The sequence below is a fragment of the Ranitomeya imitator genome, chromosome 2 (assembly GCF_032444005.1).
Source record: "Ranitomeya imitator isolate aRanImi1 chromosome 2, aRanImi1.pri, whole genome shotgun sequence".
In the NCBI taxonomy this organism is placed as follows: Eukaryota; Metazoa; Chordata; class Amphibia; order Anura; family Dendrobatidae; genus Ranitomeya; species Ranitomeya imitator.
The window spans coordinates 49,852,665-49,871,619 of record NC_091283.1 but is presented as its reverse complement, the minus strand read 5'-3'; the positions used below and the strand labels follow the sequence as shown (position 1 = coordinate 49,871,619).

The 18,955-nt window shown below is 52.2% G+C and overlaps 1 protein-coding gene across 6 annotated transcripts in view; it reads right to left on the bottom strand.

The window, feature by feature from the left end:
• The window catches only part of LOC138661782 (cytochrome P450 2A13-like), a 117,897-nt gene that overhangs the window by 86,450 nt on the left and 12,492 nt on the right, over positions 1-18,955 (bottom strand). For all 6 annotated transcript variants that reach the window (XM_069746698.1, XM_069746699.1, XM_069746695.1 and 3 more), the window contains exon 2: positions 18,457-18,660. In XM_069746698.1, coding sequence (XP_069602799.1) covers positions 18,457-18,639 — 183 coding nt within the window. In that variant the 5' untranslated portion in view covers positions 18,640-18,660. The remainder of the gene's footprint in view (positions 1-18,456; positions 18,661-18,955) is intronic.

Here is an 18,955-nt window from a genome sequence, read left to right as displayed (position 1 = left end):
ACTGTGGGTCTGGGATTTATGGCCATCGTTAACCGCACCGGCCAACATGAAATGAGGTCATGAGACGGCCTGCACTAACAGGGTATTGCCAAGGGATAACACAAGAGCGCAGTTTCCTGTACTGGAAATAACAACGGTAAGGAATCTGCGCACAGCACCTAGGTGTAAATTTGTACACCTGTGCTGCGTCTCCTTAAAAAGACTAGTAGTCACGCCTCCACTACTGTTTGACAGTATAATGGGCTAAATAGTGTACGTGTTTAATTCAGCGTGTGCAAGGAGCAAAATTAAATAGAGCAACCTTTGACTTGTGCATCATTAATGCTGTTCAAGGTGTGGCTCTTGTACCTTGCAACACCTGAGGGGGGGTTAAAGGTAACCTTTGAAATTGGTTCAACTAGGCTTCGGCCTACACTCTGCTCCTCTCCTCCTCCTGCTGACCCTGGGCTCAAACACCGCTAGTTTTTGCCCGGAAATGCTAGCTGCACAGAGAAAAACACCAGCCAATGTGTTAGTGGGGTTCAGCACCGCCAGCTGTTCCCCTGCTGTGTAGTCGGCAACGTGTCCAGCACAAGCCACGCTGGCACAACAGAACAAAAGCTGCCACCAGTGCAGGCTTCGGCCTACACTTTGCTCCTCTCCTCCTCCTGCTGACCCTGGGCTCAAACAACGCCAGTTTCTGCCCGGACATGCTAGCTGCACAGAGAAAAACACCAGTCAATGTGTCAGTGGGGTTCAGCAACGCCAGCTGTTCCCCTGCTGTGTAGCTTGCAACGTGACCTGCAAACGCCACGCAGGCACATGAACTGAAATTGAAGGGAGCCTGCCCCCCACCCACAGGTGTTTCTATGTATATCAGCCACCTTGTACAGCAGTACTGCTGCATTTGTACGAGGTGGCTGACTTTTTCTCCTTGCCCACGTGGAACTCAACACGTACAAAATGTGTCTCATTAGAGACCATTACAATGTCCCTGAGGTGTGACTTTCCTTTGTAATGACACGCAGCACCACCCTTGTTAGCGCTGCCCGTCTTTTGACATCATTGGTTAGCTGGCTGCGCCTGTGCATCTCCCCTGCTCGAAACAACGGCCCTCGGTGTCTTATTTTTTTGGACAGCGAGGGTGTGATTGATGGGCATGTGCAGTGCATATGTTTGCCTGTGTTCACTCATCTCCTTCCGCCTTCTTCAGACTGGGTGTCCTCATGGCCGCGGCAGGCGATAAGGGATCAGCTGAGGCCGCCCAGTCTGAAGCAGGTGTAAGGACATGTGTGAGCGGCGAACATATTTACTGCACAAGGCCACGAATCCCAGCACCGCAGTGTGACTTTAGGAAAAGCCACTGTGGGTCTGGGATTTATGGCCATCGTTAACCGCACCGGCCAACATGAAATGAGGTCATGAGACGGCCTGCACTAACAGGGTATTGCCAAGGGATAACACAAGAGCGCAGTTTCCTGTACTGGAAATAACAACGGTAAGGAATCTGCGCACAGCACCTAGGTGTAAATTTGTACACCTGTGCTGCGTCTCCTTAAAAAGACTAGTAGTCACGCCTCCACTACTGTTTGACAGTATAATGGGCTAAATAGTGTACGTGTTTAATTCAGCGTGTGCAAGGAGCAAAATTAAATAGAGCAACCTTTGACTTGTGCATCATTAATGCTGTTCAAGGTGTGGCTCTTGTACCTTGCAACACCTGAGGGGGGGGTTAAAGGTAACCTTTGAAATTGGTTCAACTAGGCTTCGGCCTACACTCTGCTCCTCTCCTCCTCCTGCTGACCCTGGGCTCAAACACCGCTAGTTTTTGCCCGGAAATGCTAGCTGCACAGAGAAAAACACCAGCCAATGTGTTAGTGGGGTTCAGCACCGCCAGCTGTTCCCCTGCTGTGTAGTCGGCAACGTGTCCAGCACAAGCCACGCTGGCACAACAGAACAAAAGCTGCCACCAGTGCAGGCTTCGGCCTACACTTTGCTCCTCTCCTCCTCCTGCTGACCCTGGGCTCAAACAACGCCAGTTTCTGCCCGGACATGCTAGCTGCACAGAGAAAAACACCAGTCAATGTGTCAGTGGGGTTCAGCAACGCCAGCTGTTCCCCTGCTGTGTAGCTTGCAACGTGACCTGCAAACGCCACGCAGGCACATGAACTGAAATTGAAGGGAGCCTGCCCCCCACCCACAGGTGTTTCTATGTATATCAGCCACCTTGTACAGCAGTACTGCTGCATTTGTACGAGGTGGCTGACTTTTTCTCCTTGCCCACGTGGAACTCAACACGTACAAAATGTGTCTCATTAGAGACCATTACAATGTCCCTGAGGTGTGACTTTCCTTTGTAATGACACGCAGCACCACCCTTGTTAGCGCTGCCCGTCTTTTGACATCATTGGTTAGCTGGCTGCGCCTGTGCATCTCCCCTGCTCGAAACAACGGCCCTCGGTGTCTTATTTTTTTGGACAGCGAGGGTGTGATTGATGGGCATGTGCAGTGCATATGTTTGCCTGTGTTCACTCATCTCCTTCCGCCTTCTTCAGACTGGGTGTCCTCATGGCCGCGGCAGGCGATAAGGGATCAGATGAGGCCGCCCAGTCTGAAGCAGGTGTAAGGACATGTGTGAGCGGCAAACCTATTTAGTGCACCAGGGCACGAATCCCAGCACCGCAGTGTGATTTTTTAAAAACACACTGTGGGTCTGGGATTCATGTCCATCGCTAACCGCAACGGCCGACATGAAATGAGGTCAGAAGACAGGAAGCGCTCACAGCGCATGGCCAAGGGATCACAATAGCGCAGACTCCTGTACAGCAAATAACAACGCTCAGGAATCTGCGCCCAGTACCTAGGTGCAAATTTTGACACCTGTGCTGCGTCTCGTTAAAAAGACAAGTCACGCCTCCACAACTGTTTGACAGTATAATGGGCTAAATAGTGTACGTGTTTAATTCAGCGTGTGCAAGGAGCAAAATTAAATAGAGCAACCTTTGACTTGTGCATCATTAATGCTGTTCAAGGTGTGGCTCTTGTACCTTGCAACACCTGAGGGGGGGGTTAAAGGTAACCTTTGAAATTGGTTCAACTAGGCTTCGGCCTACACTCTGCTCCTCTCCTCCTCCTGCTGACCCTGGGCTCAAACACCGCTAGTTTTTGCCCGGAAATGCTAGCTGCACAGAGAAAAACACCAGCCAATGTGTTAGTGGGGTTCAGCACCGCCAGCTGTTCCCCTGCTGTGTAGTCGGCAACGTGTCCAGCACAAGCCACGCTGGCACAACCGACCAAAAGCTGCCACCAGTGCAGGCTTCGGCCTACACTTTGCTCCTCTCCTCCTCCTGCTGACCCTGGGCTCAAACAACGCCAGTTTCTGCCCGGACATGCTAGCTGCACAGAGAAAAACACCAGCCAATGTGTTAGTGTGGTTCAGCACCGCCAGCTGTTCCCCCGCTGTGTAGCCGGCATCGTGTCCAGCACAAGCCACGCTGGCACAACCGACCAAAAGCTGCCACCAGTGCAGGCTTCGGCCTACACTTTGATCCTCTCCTCCTCCTCCTGCTGACCCTGGGCTCTAACACCGCTAGTTTTTGCCCGGACATGCAATCTGCACAGAGAAAAACACCAGTCAATGTGTCAGTGGGGTTCAGCAACGCCAGCTGTTCCCCTGCTGTGTAGCTTGCAACGTGACCTGCAAACGCCACGCAGGCACATGAACTGAAATTGAAGGGAGCCTGCCCCCCACCCCCCCAGGTGTTTCTATGTATAACAGCCACCTTGTACAGCAGTACTGCTGCATTTGGACAAGGTGGCTGACTTTTTCTCCTTGCACACGTGGAACTCAACAAGTACAAAATGTGTCTCATTACAGACCATTACAATGTCCCTGAGGTGTGACTTTCCTTTTTAATGACACGCAGCACCCCCATTGTTAGCGCTGCCCGTCTCCTGACATCATTGGTTGGCTGGCTGTGCCTGTGCGTCCCCCCTGCCTGACACAACGCCCCCCGTTGTCTCATATATTTTGACTGCGAGGGTGTGATTGATGGGCACGAGCAGTGCATATGTTCCCCTGTTTTCACTCCCCTCCTTCCGCCTTCTTCTGACTGTGCGGCCTCATGGCCGCGGCATGCGATAAGGGATCAGCTGAGGCCGCCCAGTCTGAAGCAGGTGTAAGGACATGTGTGAGCGGCGAACATATTTACTGCACAAGGCCACGAATCCCAGCACCGCAGTGTGACTTTAGGAAAAGCCACTGTGGGTCTGGGATTTATGGCCATCGTTAACCGCACCGGCCAACATGAAATGAGGTCATGAGACGGCCTGCACTAACAGGGTATTGCCAAGGGATAACACAAGAGCGCAGTTTCCTGTACTGGAAATAACAACGGTAAGGAATCTGCGCACAGCACCTAGGTGTAAATTTGTACACCTGTGCTGCGTCTCCTTAAAAAGACTAGTAGTCACGCCTCCACTACTGTTTGACAGTATAATGGGCTAAATAGTGTACGTGTTTAATTCAGCGTGTGCAAGGAGCAAAATTAAATAGAGCAACCTTTGACTTGTGCATCAATAATGCTGTTCAAGGTGTGGCTCTTGTACCTTGCAACACCTGAGGGGGGGGTTAAAGGTAACCTTTGAAATTGGTTCAACTAGGCTTTGGCCAACACTCTGCTCCTCTACTCCTCCTGCTGACCCTGGGCTCAAACACCGCTAGTTTTTGCCCGGAAATGCTAGCTGCACAGAGAAAAACACCAGCCAATGTGTTAGTGGGGTTCAGCACCGCCAGCTGTTCCCCTGCTGTGTAGTCGGCAACGTGTCCAGCACAAGCCACGCTGGCACAACAGAACAAAAGCTGCCACCAGTGCAGGCTTCGGCCTACACTTTGCTCCTCTCCTCCTCCTGCTGACCCTGGGCTCAAACAACGCCAGTTTCTGCCCGGACATGCTAGCTGCACAGAGAAAAACACCAGCCAATGTGTTAGTGGGGTTCAGCACCGCCAGCTGTTCCCCTGCTGTGCAGCTTGCAACGTGACCTGCAAACGCCACGCAGGCACATGAACTGAAATTGAAGGGAGCCTGCCCCCCACCCACAGGTGTTTCTATGTATATCAGCCACCTTGTACAGCAGTACTGCTGCATTTGTACGAGGTGGCTGACTTTTTCTCCTTGCCCACGTGGAACTCAACACGTAAAAAATGTGTCTCATTAGAGACCATTACAATGTCCCTGAGGTGTGACTTTCCTTTGTAATGACACGCAGCACCCCCATTGTTAGCGCTGCCCGTCTCCTGACATCATTGGTTGGCTGGCTGTGCCTGTGCATCCCCCCTGCCCGACACAACGCCCCCCGTTGTCTCATATATTTTGACTGCGAGGGTGTGATTGATGGGCACGAGCAGTGCATATGTTCCCCTGTTTTCACTCCCCTCCTTCCGCCTTCTTCTGACTGTGCGGCCTCATGGCCGCGGCATGCGATAAGGGATCAGCTGAGGCCGCCCAGTCTGAAGCAGGTGTAAGGACATGTGTGAGCGGCGAACATATTTACTGCACAAGGCCACGAATCCCAGCACCGCAGTGTGACTTTAGGAAAAGCCACTGTGGGTCTGGGATTTATGGCCATCGTTAACCGCACCGGCCAACATGAAATGAGGTCATGAGACGGCCTGCACTAACAGGGTATTGCCAAGGGATAACACAAGAGCGCAGACTCCTGTACAGCAAATAACAACGCTCAGGAATCTGCGCCCAGTACCTAGGTGCAAATTTTGACACCTGTGCTGCGTCTCGTTAAAAAGACAAGTCACGCCTCCACAACTGTTTGACAGTATAATGGGCTAAATAGTGTACGTGTTTAATTCAGCGTGTGCAAGGAGCAAAATTAAATAGAGCAACCTTTGACTTGTGCATCATTAATGCTGTTCAAGGTGTGGCTCTTGTACCTTGCAACACCTGAGGGGGGGGTTAAAGGTAACCTTTGAAATTGGTTCAACTAGGCTTCGGCCTACACTCTGCTCCTCTACTCCTCCTGCTGACCCTGGGCTCAAACACCGCTAGTTTTTGCCCGGAAATGCTAGCTGCACAGAGAAAAACACCAGCCAATGTGTTAGTGGGGTTCAGCACCGCCAGCTGTTCCCCTGCTGTGTAGTCGGCAACGTGTCCAGCACAAGCCACGCTGGCACAACAGAACAAAAGCTGCCACCAGTGCAGGCTTCGGCCTACACTTTGCTCCTCTCCTCCTCCTGCTGACCCTGGGCTCAAACAACGCCAGTTTCTGCCCGGACATGCTAGCTGCACAGAGAAAAACACCAGCCAATGTGTTAGTGTGGTTCAGCACCGCCAGCTGTTCCCCCGCTGTGTAGCCGGCATCGTGTCCAGCACAAGCCACGCTGGCACAACCGACCAAAAGCTGCCACCAGTGCAGGCTTCGGCCTACACTTTGCTCCTCTCCTCCTCCTCCTGCTGACCCTGGGCTCTAACACCGCTAGTTTTTGCCCGGACATGCAATCTGCACAGAGAAAAACACCAGTCAATGTGTCAGTGGGGTTCAGCAACGCCAGCTGTTCCCCTGCTGTGTAGCTTGCAACGTGACCTGCAAACGCCACGCAGGAACATGAACTGAAATTGAAGGGAGCCTGCCCCCCACCCACAGGTGTTTCTATGTATATCAGCCACCTTGTACAGCAGTACTGCTGCATTTGTACAAGGTGGCTGACGTTTTCTCCTTGCCCACGTGGAACTCAACACGTACAAAATGTGTCTCTTTGAGACCATTCCACTGTCCCTGAGGTGTGACTTTCCTTTCTAATGATACGCAGCACCCCCCTTGGTAGCGCTTCCCATCTTCTGACATCATTGGTTGGCTACTTGCGCCTGTTCGTCCGCCCTGCCTGAATAAAATGCTCCTCGTTGTCTTAATTATTTTGACTGCGAGGGTGTGATTGATGGGCACGAGCAGTGCATATCTTCGCCTGTCTTAACTCATCTCCTTCCGCCTTCTTCAGACTGTGCAGACTCATGGCCGCGGCATGCGAGAAGGGATCAGCAGAGGCCGCCCAGTCTGAAGCAGGTGTAAGGACGTGTGTGAGCGGCCAAAATATTTACTGCTCAAGGCCACGAATCCCAGCACCGCAGTGTGACTTTAGGAAAAGCCACTGTGGGTCTGGGATTTATGGCCATCGTTAACCGCACCGGCCAACATGAAATGAGGTCATAAGATGGGCAGCGCTAACAGGGCATTGCCAAGGGATAACACAAGAGTGCAGACTCCTGTACAGCAAATAACAACGCTCAGGAAGCTGCGCCAAGCACCAAGGCGTTATTTTGGACACCTGTGCTGCGTCTCATCAAAAAACCAAGTCACGCATCCACTACAGTTTTACTGTAGAATGGGGTAAATTGTGTATGTCTTTCATTCAGCGTGTGCAAGTAGAATGAAATAGAGCAACCTTTCACTTGTGCAGCATTAATACTGCACAAGGTGTGTCTCTTGTACTTTGTAACACCTGAGGGGGGGGTTAAAGGTTTCCTTTGAAATTGGTTCAACTAGGCTTCGGCCTACACTCTGCTCCTCTCCTCCTCCTCCTGCTTCAACACGGGCTCTAACATCGCAAGTTTTTGCCCGCAAGTGCTAGCTGCACAGATAAAAACACACGCCATTGTGTTAGTGGGGTTCAGCAACGCCAGCTGTTCCCCCAGTGTGTAGCCGGCAAAGTGTCCTGCAAACGCAACGCAGACACAAAGCTGCCTCCAGTGCAGGCTTCGGCCTACACTCATCTCCCCCTGCTTACCCTTTGCTCCAACACCGCTAGTTGGGGCTCTAGGAAGACAATCTTTAATAGGCAAGGCAACGCATCCGGGTTCCAGCACCGCCAGCTGGTTCTCGGCAGTGTTCTTGTCACAGGTACTCCCTCGTGCCAAGCCTGGTTTCAGCACCGTCAGCTGTTTCCGGGTTGTGTCAACTTCACTGAGACGCCTATGCTTGCCCCGTCGTGGGGCGGTCGAGTTAGCCAACTCCAGGGTGCCTCCAGTTTAGGAGCTTCCTATGTGGGCTGCGTGAACTGGTAGTCAAGGCTGGTTCTGTAGTGCCAGTAGGCCCAGCTCCCCCTGTAGGACTGTTGGGGTTCGGTAACTGCGGCTGCCTCGCGGCCTAGCTGTTCTCTCCTCTCCTGTGGGCCTTGGGGTCCACCACCTGGTTCCAGCACCGTCAGCTGGTTCCGGGCCGAGCCTTTGGCTTAGGTGCCTCCTCCTGGGTATCCGAGTTCCGCCAACGCCAGGCGGTCCTTGGTAGTGCTTTTAAGCGCGGGCACCTACAGCTTAGTAACCGGGTTCCAGCACCGTCAGCTGGTCCTCGGTCGTGCCATTGGCTCTTGCACACTGGGGCAACGCATCCGGGTTCCAGCACCGCCAGCTGGTTCTCGGCAGTGTTCTTGTCACAGGTACTCCCTCGTGCCAAGCCTGGTTTCAGCACCGTCAGCTGTTTCCGGGTTGTGTCAACTTCACTGAGACGCCTATGCTTGCCCCGTCGTGGGGCGGTCGAGTTAGCCAACTCCAGGGTGCCTCCAGTTTAGGAGCTTCCTATGTGGGCTGCGTGAACTGGTAGTCAAGGCTGGTTCTGTAGTGCCAGTAGGCCCAGCTCCCCCTGTAGGACTGTTGGGGTTCGGTAACTGCGGCTGCCTCGCGGCCTAGCTGTTCTCTCCTCTCCTGTGGGCCTTCGGGTCCACCACCTGGTTCCAGCACCGTCAGCTGGTTCCGGGCCGAGCCTTTGGCTAAGGTGCCTCCTCCTGGGTATCCGAGTTCCGCCAACGCCAGGCGGTCCTTGGTAGTGCTTTTAAGCGCGGGCACCTACAGCTTAGTAACCGGGTTCCAGCACCGTCAGCTGGTCCTCGGTCGTGCCATTGGCTCTTGCACACTGGGGCAACGCATCCGGGTTCCAGCACCGCCAGCTGGTTCTCGGCAGTGTTCTTGTCACAGGTACTCCCTCGTGCCAAGCCTGGTTTCAGCACCGTCAGCTGTTTCCGGGTTGTGTCAACTTCACTGAGACGCCTATGCTTGCCCCGTCGTGGGGCGGTCGAGTTAGCCAACTCCAGGGTGCCTCCAGTTTAGGAGCTTCCTATGTGGGCTGCGTGAACTGGTAGTCAAGGCTGGTTCTGTAGTGCCAGTAGGCCCAGCTCCCCCTGTAGGACTGTTGGGGTTCGGTAACTGCGGCTGCCTCGCGGCCTAGCTGTTCTCTCCTCTCCTGTGGGCCTTGGGGTCCACCACCTGGTTCCAGCACCGTCAGCTGGTTCCGGGCCGAGCCTTTGGCTTAGGTGCCTCCTCCTGGGTATCCGAGTTCCGCCAACGCCAGGCGGTCCTTGGTAGTGCTTTTAAGCGCGGGCACCTACAGCTTAGTAACCGGGTTCCAGCACCGTCAGCTGGTCCTCGGTCGTGCCATTGGCTCTTGCACACTGGGGCAACGCATCCGGGTTCCAGCACCGCCAGCTGGTTCTCGGCAGTGTTCTTGTCACAGGTACTCCCTCGTGCCAAGCCTGGTTTCAGCACCGTCAGCTGTTTCCGGGTTGTGTCAACTTCACTGAGACGCCTATGCTTGCCCCGTCGTGGGGCGGTCGAGTTAGCCAACTCCAGGGTGCCTCCAGTTTAGGAGCTTCCTATGTGGGCTGCGTGAACTGGTAGTCAAGGCTGGTTCTGTAGTGCCAGTAGGCCCAGCTCCCCCTGTAGGACTGTTGGGGTTCGGTAACTGCGGCTGCCTCGCGGCCTAGCTGTTCTCTCCTCTCCTGTGGGCCTTCGGGTCCACCACCTGGTTCCAGCACCGTCAGCTGGTTCCGGGCCGAGCCTTTGGCTAAGGTGCCTCCTCCTGGGTATCCGAGTTCCGCCAACGCCAGGCGGTCCTTGGTAGTGCTTTTAAGCGCGGGCACCTACAGCTTAGTAACCGGGTTCCAGCACCGTCAGCTGGTCCTCGGTCGTGCCATTGGCTCTTGCACACTGGGGCAACGCATCCGGGTTCCAGCACCGCCAGCTGGTTCTCGGCAGTGTTCTTGTCACAGGTACTCCCTCGTGCCAAGCCTGGTTTCAGCACCGTCAGCTGTTTCCGGGTTGTGTCAACTTCACTGAGACGCCTATGCTTGCCCCGTCGTGGGGCGGTCGAGTTAGCCAACTCCAGGGTGCCTCCAGTTTAGGAGCTTCCTATGTGGGCTGCGTGAACTGGTAGTCAAGGCTGGTTCTGTAGTGCCAGTAGGCCCAGCTCCCCCTGTAGGACTGTTGGGGTTCGGTAACTGCGGCTGCCTCGCGGCCTAGCTGTTCTCTCCTCTCCTGTGGGCCTTCGGGTCCACCACCTGGTTCCAGCACCGTCAGCTGGTTCCGGGCCGAGCCTTTGGCTAAGGTGCCTCCTCCTGGGTATCCGAGTTCCGCCAACGCCAGGCGGTCCTTGGTAGTGCTTTTAAGCGCGGGCACCTACAGCTTAGTAACCGGGTTCCAGCACCGTCAGCTGGTCCTCGGTCGTGCCATTGGCTCTTGCACACTGGGGCAACGCATCCGGGTTCCAGCACCGCCAGCTGGTTCTCGGCAGTGTTCTTGTCACAGGTACTCCCTCGTGCCAAGCCTGGTTTCAGCACCGTCAGCTGTTTCCGGGTTGTGTCAACTTCACTGAGACGCCTATGCTTGCCCCGTCGTGGGGCGGTCGAGTTAGCCAACTCCAGGGTGCCTCCAGTTTAGGAGCTTCCTATGTGGGCTGCGTGAACTGGTAGTCAAGGCTGGTTCTGTAGTGCCAGTAGGCCCAGCTCCCCCTGTAGGACTGTTGGGGTTCGGTAACTGCGGCTGCCTCGCGGCCTAGCTGTTCTCTCCTCTCCTGTGGGCCTTCGGGTCCACCACCTGGTTCCAGCACCGTCAGCTGGTTCCGGGCCGAGCCTTTGGCTAAGGTGCCTCCTCCTGGGTATCCGAGTTCCGCCAACGCCAGGCGGTCCTTGGTAGTGCTTTTAAGCGCGGGCACCTACAGCTTAGTAACCGGGTTCCAGCACCGTCAGCTGGTCCTCGGTCGTGCCATTGGCTCTTGCACACTGGGGCAACGCATCCGGGTTCCAGCACCGCCAGCTGGTTCTCGGCAGTGTTCTTGTCACAGGTACTCCCTCGTGCCAAGCCTGGTTTCAGCACCGTCAGCTGTTTCCGGGTTGTGTCAACTTCACTGAGACGCCTATGCTTGCCCCGTCGTGGGGCGGTCGAGTTAGCCAACTCCAGGGTGCCTCCAGTTTAGGAGCTTCCTATGTGGGCTGCGTGAACTGGTAGTCAAGGCTGGTTCTGTAGTGCCAGTAGGCCCAGCTCCCCCTGTAGGACTGTTGGGGTTCGGTAACTGCGGCTGCCTCGCGGCCTAGCTGTTCTCTCCTCTCCTGTGGGCCTTCGGGTCCACCACCTGGTTCCAGCACCGTCAGCTGGTTCCGGGCCGAGCCTTTGGCTAAGGTGCCTCCTCCTGGGTATCCGAGTTCCGCCAACGCCAGGCGGTCCTTGGTAGTGCTTTTAAGCGCGGGCACCTACAGCTTAGTAACCGGGTTCCAGCACCGTCAGCTGGTCCTCGGTCGTGCCATTGGCTCTTGCACACTGGGGCAACGCATCCGGGTTCCAGCACCGCCAGCTGGTTCTCGGCAGTGTTCTTGTCACAGGTACTCCCTCGTGCCAAGCCTGGTTTCAGCACCGTCAGCTGTTTCCGGGTTGTGTCAACTTCACTGAGACGCCTATGCTTGCCCCGTCGTGGGGCGGTCGAGTTAGCCAACTCCAGGGTGCCTCCAGTTTAGGAGCTTCCTATGTGGGCTGCGTGAACTGGTAGTCAAGGCTGGTTCTGTAGTGCCAGTAGGCCCAGCTCCCCCTGTAGGACTGTTGGGGTTCGGTAACTGCGGCTGCCTCGCGGCCTAGCTGTTCTCTCCTCTCCTGTGGGCCTTCGGGTCCACCACCTGGTTCCAGCACCGTCAGCTGGTTCCGGGCCGAGCCTTTGGCTAAGGTGCCTCCTCCTGGGTATCCGAGTTCCGCCAACGCCAGGCGGTCCTTGGTAGTGCTTTTAAGCGCGGGCACCTACAGCTTAGTAACCGGGTTCCAGCACCGTCAGCTGGTCCTCGGTCGTGCCATTGGCTCTTGCACACTGGGGCAACGCATCCGGGTTCCAGCACCGCCAGCTGGTTCTCGGCAGTGTTCTTGTCACAGGTACTCCCTCGTGCCAAGCCTGGTTTCAGCACCGTCAGCTGTTTCCGGGTTGTGTCAACTTCACTGAGACGCCTATGCTTGCCCCGTCGTGGGGCGGTCGAGTTAGCCAACTCCAGGGTGCCTCCAGTTTAGGAGCTTCCTATGTGGGCTGCGTGAACTGGTAGTCAAGGCTGGTTCTGTAGTGCCAGTAGGCCCAGCTCCCCCTGTAGGACTGTTGGGGTTCGGTAACTGCGGCTGCCTCGCGGCCTAGCTGTTCTCTCCTCTCCTGTGGGCCTTCGGGTCCACCACCTGGTTCCAGCACCGTCAGCTGGTTCCGGGCCGAGCCTTTGGCTAAGGTGCCTCCTCCTGGGTATCCGAGTTCCGCCAACGCCAGGCGGTCCTTGGTAGTGCTTTTAAGCGCGGGCACCTACAGCTTAGTAACCGGGTTCCAGCACCGTCAGCTGGTCCTCGGTCGTGCCATTGGCTCTTGCACACTGGGGCAACGCATCCGGGTTCCAGCACCGCCAGCTGGTTCTCGGCAGTGTTCTTGTCACAGGTACTCCCTCGTGCCAAGCCTGGTTTCAGCACCGTCAGCTGTTTCCGGGTTGTGTCAACTTCACTGAGACGCCTATGCTTGCCCCGTCGTGGGGCGGTCGAGTTAGCCAACTCCAGGGTGCCTCCAGTTTAGGAGCTTCCTATGTGGGCTGCGTGAACTGGTAGTCAAGGCTGGTTCTGTAGTGCCAGTAGGCCCAGCTCCCCCTGTAGGACTGTTGGGGTTCGGTAACTGCGGCTGCCTCGCGGCCTAGCTGTTCTCTCCTCTCCTGTGGGCCTTCGGGTCCACCACCTGGTTCCAGCACCGTCAGCTGGTTCCGGGCCGAGCCTTTGGCTAAGGTGCCTCCTCCTGGGTATCCGAGTTCCGCCAACGCCAGGCGGTCCTTGGTAGTGCTTTTAAGCGCGGGCACCTACAGCTTAGTAACCGGGTTCCAGCACCGTCAGCTGGTCCTCGGTCGTGCCATTGGCTCTTGCACACTGGGGCAACGCATCCGGGTTCCAGCACCGCCAGCTGGTTCTCGGCAGTGTTCTTGTCACAGGTACTCCCTCGTGCCAAGCCTGGTTTCAGCACCGTCAGCTGTTTCCGGGTTGTGTCAACTTCACTGAGACGCCTATGCTTGCCCCGTCGTGGGGCGGTCGAGTTAGCCAACTCCAGGGTGCCTCCAGTTTAGGAGCTTCCTATGTGGGCTGCGTGAACTGGTAGTCAAGGCTGGTTCTGTAGTGCCAGTAGGCCCAGCTCCCCCTGTAGGACTGTTGGGGTTCGGTAACTGCGGCTGCCTCGCGGCCTAGCTGTTCTCTCCTCTCCTGTGGGCCTTCGGGTCCACCACCTGGTTCCAGCACCGTCAGCTGGTTCCGGGCCGAGCCTTTGGCTAAGGTGCCTCCTCCTGGGTATCCGAGTTCCGCCAACGCCAGGCGGTCCTTGGTAGTGCTTTTAAGCGCGGGCACCTACAGCTTAGTAACCGGGTTCCAGCACCGTCAGCTGGTCCTCGGTCGTGCCATTGGCTCTTGCACACTGGGGCAACGCATCCGGGTTCCAGCACCGCCAGCTGGTTCTCGGCAGTGTTCTTGTCACAGGTACTCCCTCGTGCCAAGCCTGGTTTCAGCACCGTCAGCTGTTTCCGGGTTGTGTCAACTTCACTGAGACGCCTATGCTTGCCCCGTCGTGGGGCGGTCGAGTTAGCCAACTCCAGGGTGCCTCCAGTTTAGGAGCTTCCTATGTGGGCTGCGTGAACTGGTAGTCAAGGCTGGTTCTGTAGTGCCAGTAGGCCCAGCTCCCCCTGTAGGACTGTTGGGGTTCGGTAACTGCGGCTGCCTCGCGGCCTAGCTGTTCTCTCCTCTCCTGTGGGCCTTCGGGTCCACCACCTGGTTCCAGCACCGTCAGCTGGTTCTCGGCAGTGTCTTTTGCTCTTGTACCTTCTGCTCCCCATCCTGGTTCCAGTACCGTCAGCTGGTTCCGGGCAGAGCCTTTGGCTTAGGTGCCTCCTTCTGGGTATCCAAGTTCCACCAATGTCAGGTGGTCCTTGGTAGTGCTTTCAGGCACGGGTACCTCCTGCTTAGTAACCGGGTTCCAGTAACGTCAGCTGGTCCTTGGTAGTTCCATTGGCTCTTGGACATTCGGCTACCCATCCGGGTTCCAGTACCGTCAGCTGGTTCTCGGCAGTGTCTTTTGCTCTTGTACCTTCTGCTCCCCATCCTGGTTCCAGTAACGTCATCTGGTTCCGGGCAGAGCCTTTGGCTTAGGTGCCTCCTTCTGGGTATCCGAGTTCCGCCAACGTCAGGCGGTCCTTGGTAGTGCTTTTTAGCACGGGTACCTCCTGCTTAGTAACCGGGTTCCAGTAACGTCAGCTGGTCCTCGGTAGTTCCATAGGCTCTTGAACCTTCGGGTAGCCATCCGAGTTCCAGTTCCATCAGCTGGTTCTTGGCATTTTCTCAGCCTTCTTGTACCTTCTGCTACATTTCCAAGTTGAAGACCCTAACGTCGACAACCCGGAAGACCACCCCGATGACGACGACCCGGAAGACCACCCCGATGACGACGACGACGACGACGGCGGAGACGACGACGGCTGAGACGACGACGGCGGAGATGACGACACTGGAGACGAAGACCCTGGAGACGACAACATGGAAGACCGAGAAGCAGAAGAACAAGAGGCTGCAGAACAAAGAGCAGAAGAACATTAAGCATAAGACTTAATATCAGAGCAAAAGATATTATCTAAATTATATGCAGAAGAAGACTAAGCAGTGTATGGGGGTGAGTCCGTTCCTCCTCGTGGTGCCCCTGGATAAAGCCTGATGCTGCAGGCCAAACTGAACGCGGACAAATGTAACTTTTGTGACTGGCAGAACGGAAGGTGTAATCTTCCAACTTTTATAGATAACAACTACGGGAATGCCTGTCACAAATGAGAATATGATGAAGAAGTAGAATAGGAAGAATAATAACAGTGGAATAAAAAGAATATGTAGAATAGGAAGAATAATAATAGTTGAAGAAAATGAATATGAAGAATGTAATAAAAAAAAAAATAGGTAGAAGATGAAGAAGAAGATGAATAAGGTGAAGAAGTTGATGTCAAGGATGCTGATGATGATGAAGATGAAAGTGTGGGAAAAGAAAAAAAAAAAAAAGAAAAAAAAGAAGGGGAAGGGCGTGGAATAGTGAAACATCAATATCTGACAAAATAAAAAAAATTTACATACTCAATATCTTTTTCAATCCGAACTTCTTTAAAAAAAAAAAAAAAACATGCTATTCTATTTGATTGGACTAATCCTCATTGCCTTTAATGTCTCCGCCACCTCCCCCATACATCCTACATTATTCTTAGTTGTTTTCCTTCAGGTAGAATGAACCTACAAGGAAAGAAAGGGTTTATTTTAATTCCGATATTTTGGTCCCATTGACTTGCATTGGGATCGGGTATCGGTATCGGCGATATCCGATATTTTTTGAATATCGGCCGATCCAAACCGATACCGATACTTTCCGATATCGGAAGGTATCGCTCAACACTAGTGAATACGTCACATTCAGTAAGGTTGGTATTTTATGTTTTTATTCATCACAATAGTTTATTTAGCTTGTTTTATGAATGTATAGCACAAAATGTGAGGATATTTCATAGAAATAAGGGAGAGTTTATAAAAGAAAGTGTGCTGCTCAGGCATATACAGTAGTTCCCTAACATATTCCTTCTCTTGCTTCAGATTATCTGCTGAAATGGAGAGGAAAATGTACAATTTATCCAAACAACTTGATGTTGAGGAAGTAACAAACATGCTGTTAGATGATAGAGACCTCATACTGAATGAGGATTTAGGAGAGGAAAGTGAGATTGATTCTCATGATGAGGTGGAAGAATGTGTCCTGGATTCTGAAACAGAGCAAGATGGTGACAGTGGTGAGGATGAAGAAGTTGGATCATATTATATTGGAATAGATAAAAATACTAAATGGAACAAGAAGCCATTATAGAAAAAACGTAGGGAACCTTTAAACATTATTACTCACCTTCCTGCAGTAATAGGAACTGCACGTAATGCAAAAACTGCAGTTGAATGCTGGAACAGTATATTTACAGATGACATTCTGGACTCTACTGTCACATATACCAACCAATATATAGACATTATAAAGGACAAGTACATCTGCAACAGAACCATCAAGCCCACAGATGAAATAGAACTGCGTGCTTTTTTTGGATTACTGTACCTTGCAGGAGCTTATAGGGCAAATAGACAAAGTTTGGAGGAACTTTGGGGTAAAGATGGGGATGAAGTTGAAAAATTTAGCCTTGTTATGTCCATAAACAGATTCAAGATTCTAATTCGTTGCCTTCGATTTGACGACAGAACTACCCGAACCGAACGCAAAACACATGACCGACTTGCTCCAATTCGTGATATATTTCAAAGATTTGTTGTAAACTGTAAACAAAGTTATTACCCTGGAGAGAATCTCACTATTGACGAAATGCTCCCTGGTTTTCGTGGTAGATGTGCCTTTCGTCAATATATTCCATCAAAGCCAAACAAATATGGAATAAAAATTTATGCCCTTGTTGATGCCAGTAAGACCTACACTTACAACCTGGAAGTTTATGCAGGAAAACAACCAGAAGGTCCTTACTGTGTGAGCAACAAACCCATTGATGTTGTAAAAAGACTGGCTGAACCCTTATTTGGATCGGGTCGCAATATTACAGCTGACATTTGGTTTACAAGTTGTGAGCTGACTGATTATCTGAAAATTCAGAAGCTGTCATATGTGGGAACTGTAAGAAAAAACAAAAGGGAATTGCTGCCACAGTTTGTAAGTGTGAAAGAGAGACAACAGTACAGCAGTATGTTTGCATTCCATAATAGAAAGGCTTTAGTTTCCTATGTACCACATGCCAAAAAAATCGTACTTCTTCTATCAACACTTCATGATGATGCTGCCATCGATCCTGGGACTGGGGCAGAAAAAAACCCGGAGATAATTACATTTTACAATGCCACCAAAGGGGGTGTGGATACAGCAGATCAGATGTGCTCCACTTTCAACGTCAGCAGAAACATCAAACGCTGGCCAATGGTCATATTTTTTGCTATGTTGAATTTGGGTGGTATAAATTCACAAGTAATTTATCTTGAAAACAAGCTTGAACCACTCCGTAGACGATTGTATCTGAAAAAATTGGCCCATGAACTAGTACTTGGAGAGCTACGCAGGAGAAGCGTGAAAACAATCGGTATCCCCTCTCGCCTTCAAGTTCAGCTCAAAAGGTTCCGCCCAGAAGATGATGGTGAAAAGTCACCATCTGCACCACCTCACAAAAGAAGGAGATGCACCACCTGCCAAACGGAAAGCGGAACCAGAAGGCTTTCAAATTATGAACGTCTCAAATGTCATAAAGCAATTTGCCTGACACATGCAAAAATGGTGTGTAATTCTTGCTATTTGCTCTGCAAGTGTGACTTTTCTGGGGAAACCTCAGCATCTACTTCTGATTGAATATGTTTTTAATAGTACTTAAGGTACCTTAAAATTAAGTTTGTGTTCAAAAATTTTCTTTGTACATTTTTTTGAGAGTCGAACTGGGGACTATTTGGCGGGAGTTTTGAAAAGTTTGTATTTCATAGTTATTAGTTTTATGTTAAGTAAATGTTTTTTTTTTGCAACTGATTATGTGTAGTCTCTTTTATTACATCCCTATGAAGGTCACTGATCACTTTTAGAGCACTGAAATTGCAAACATTAGATATTATAGGTATTTTTCCAGCAGGCGCCTGACAGGCACATTGTATGTGAACTCGTTAGTCCGAATATTGTATGTGACGGAGGGTTAATTAGTCATCAGAGTTGATCTAAAAGTATCACCTTATCCTCTTCCAGTGGCCAACATGGTTGTCCGCTGCTGTTGTAGTGCAAACCTCCTACCTGTTAAATCCCTGGCACCTCTGCTGATTAGTAGGGCCCATTGATGCTACACATGCTTTGCACAGCAACGTAATGACGTCACATGGCATGCTAGTCAGTGGAGGCATTGGAAATGTTGTAGGTAGTAGAATGTTTGCAATGCTCTGTGACTAGGTTCTAACGAATTGGCCGCTGGACCCGCTCACTGTGAATATTTTTGTCCAGCTTTGTAAACCACAGTTTAGAGGTTTCTTAAACAATAGGGCATTATTTTACAACTGCTAAAACCATATTAAAGGTACTGTTTGCAAATGCTAAGAAATGAGCTAGAATTAATTTTCTTGGTCTTACCTTCTTTAATGACATGTGCAGCTCTTTCATGTTTAGCTGCAGAATGTTTCCTAGAAGAGGGAGAGGAGTTGGTCCAGGAGGCATCTTTTTCCGCTTACCATTCTCTGCCCACATGATAAGAATGAGACACGTGATGCAAAAAAACAAGATTAGGGTCCCGGCTCCTGCAAAGTCCATGGTCATGGAAAGGTTTCGCCAGAGCACCTGCAAATTTGTAGGAATGCAATCAGCCATAGCTCACTTTCCAATTGTTGGATTGGGGAAGATGATTTGTAAGTCTTATATATAATAGCATTAAATGCCATCACTGTCCTCTTGATTACGTGATTACGGAGGTAAGCTAGAGGAGAATGCTAAAGCACGTGAAGGTGAAGAGCAGCAATAGATGACAGTTAGTGTTGAGCGATACCTTCCGATACCCAGAAGTATCGGTATCGGATTGGATCGACCGATATCCCAAAAATATCGGATCTCGCCGATACCGATAACCGATACCAAT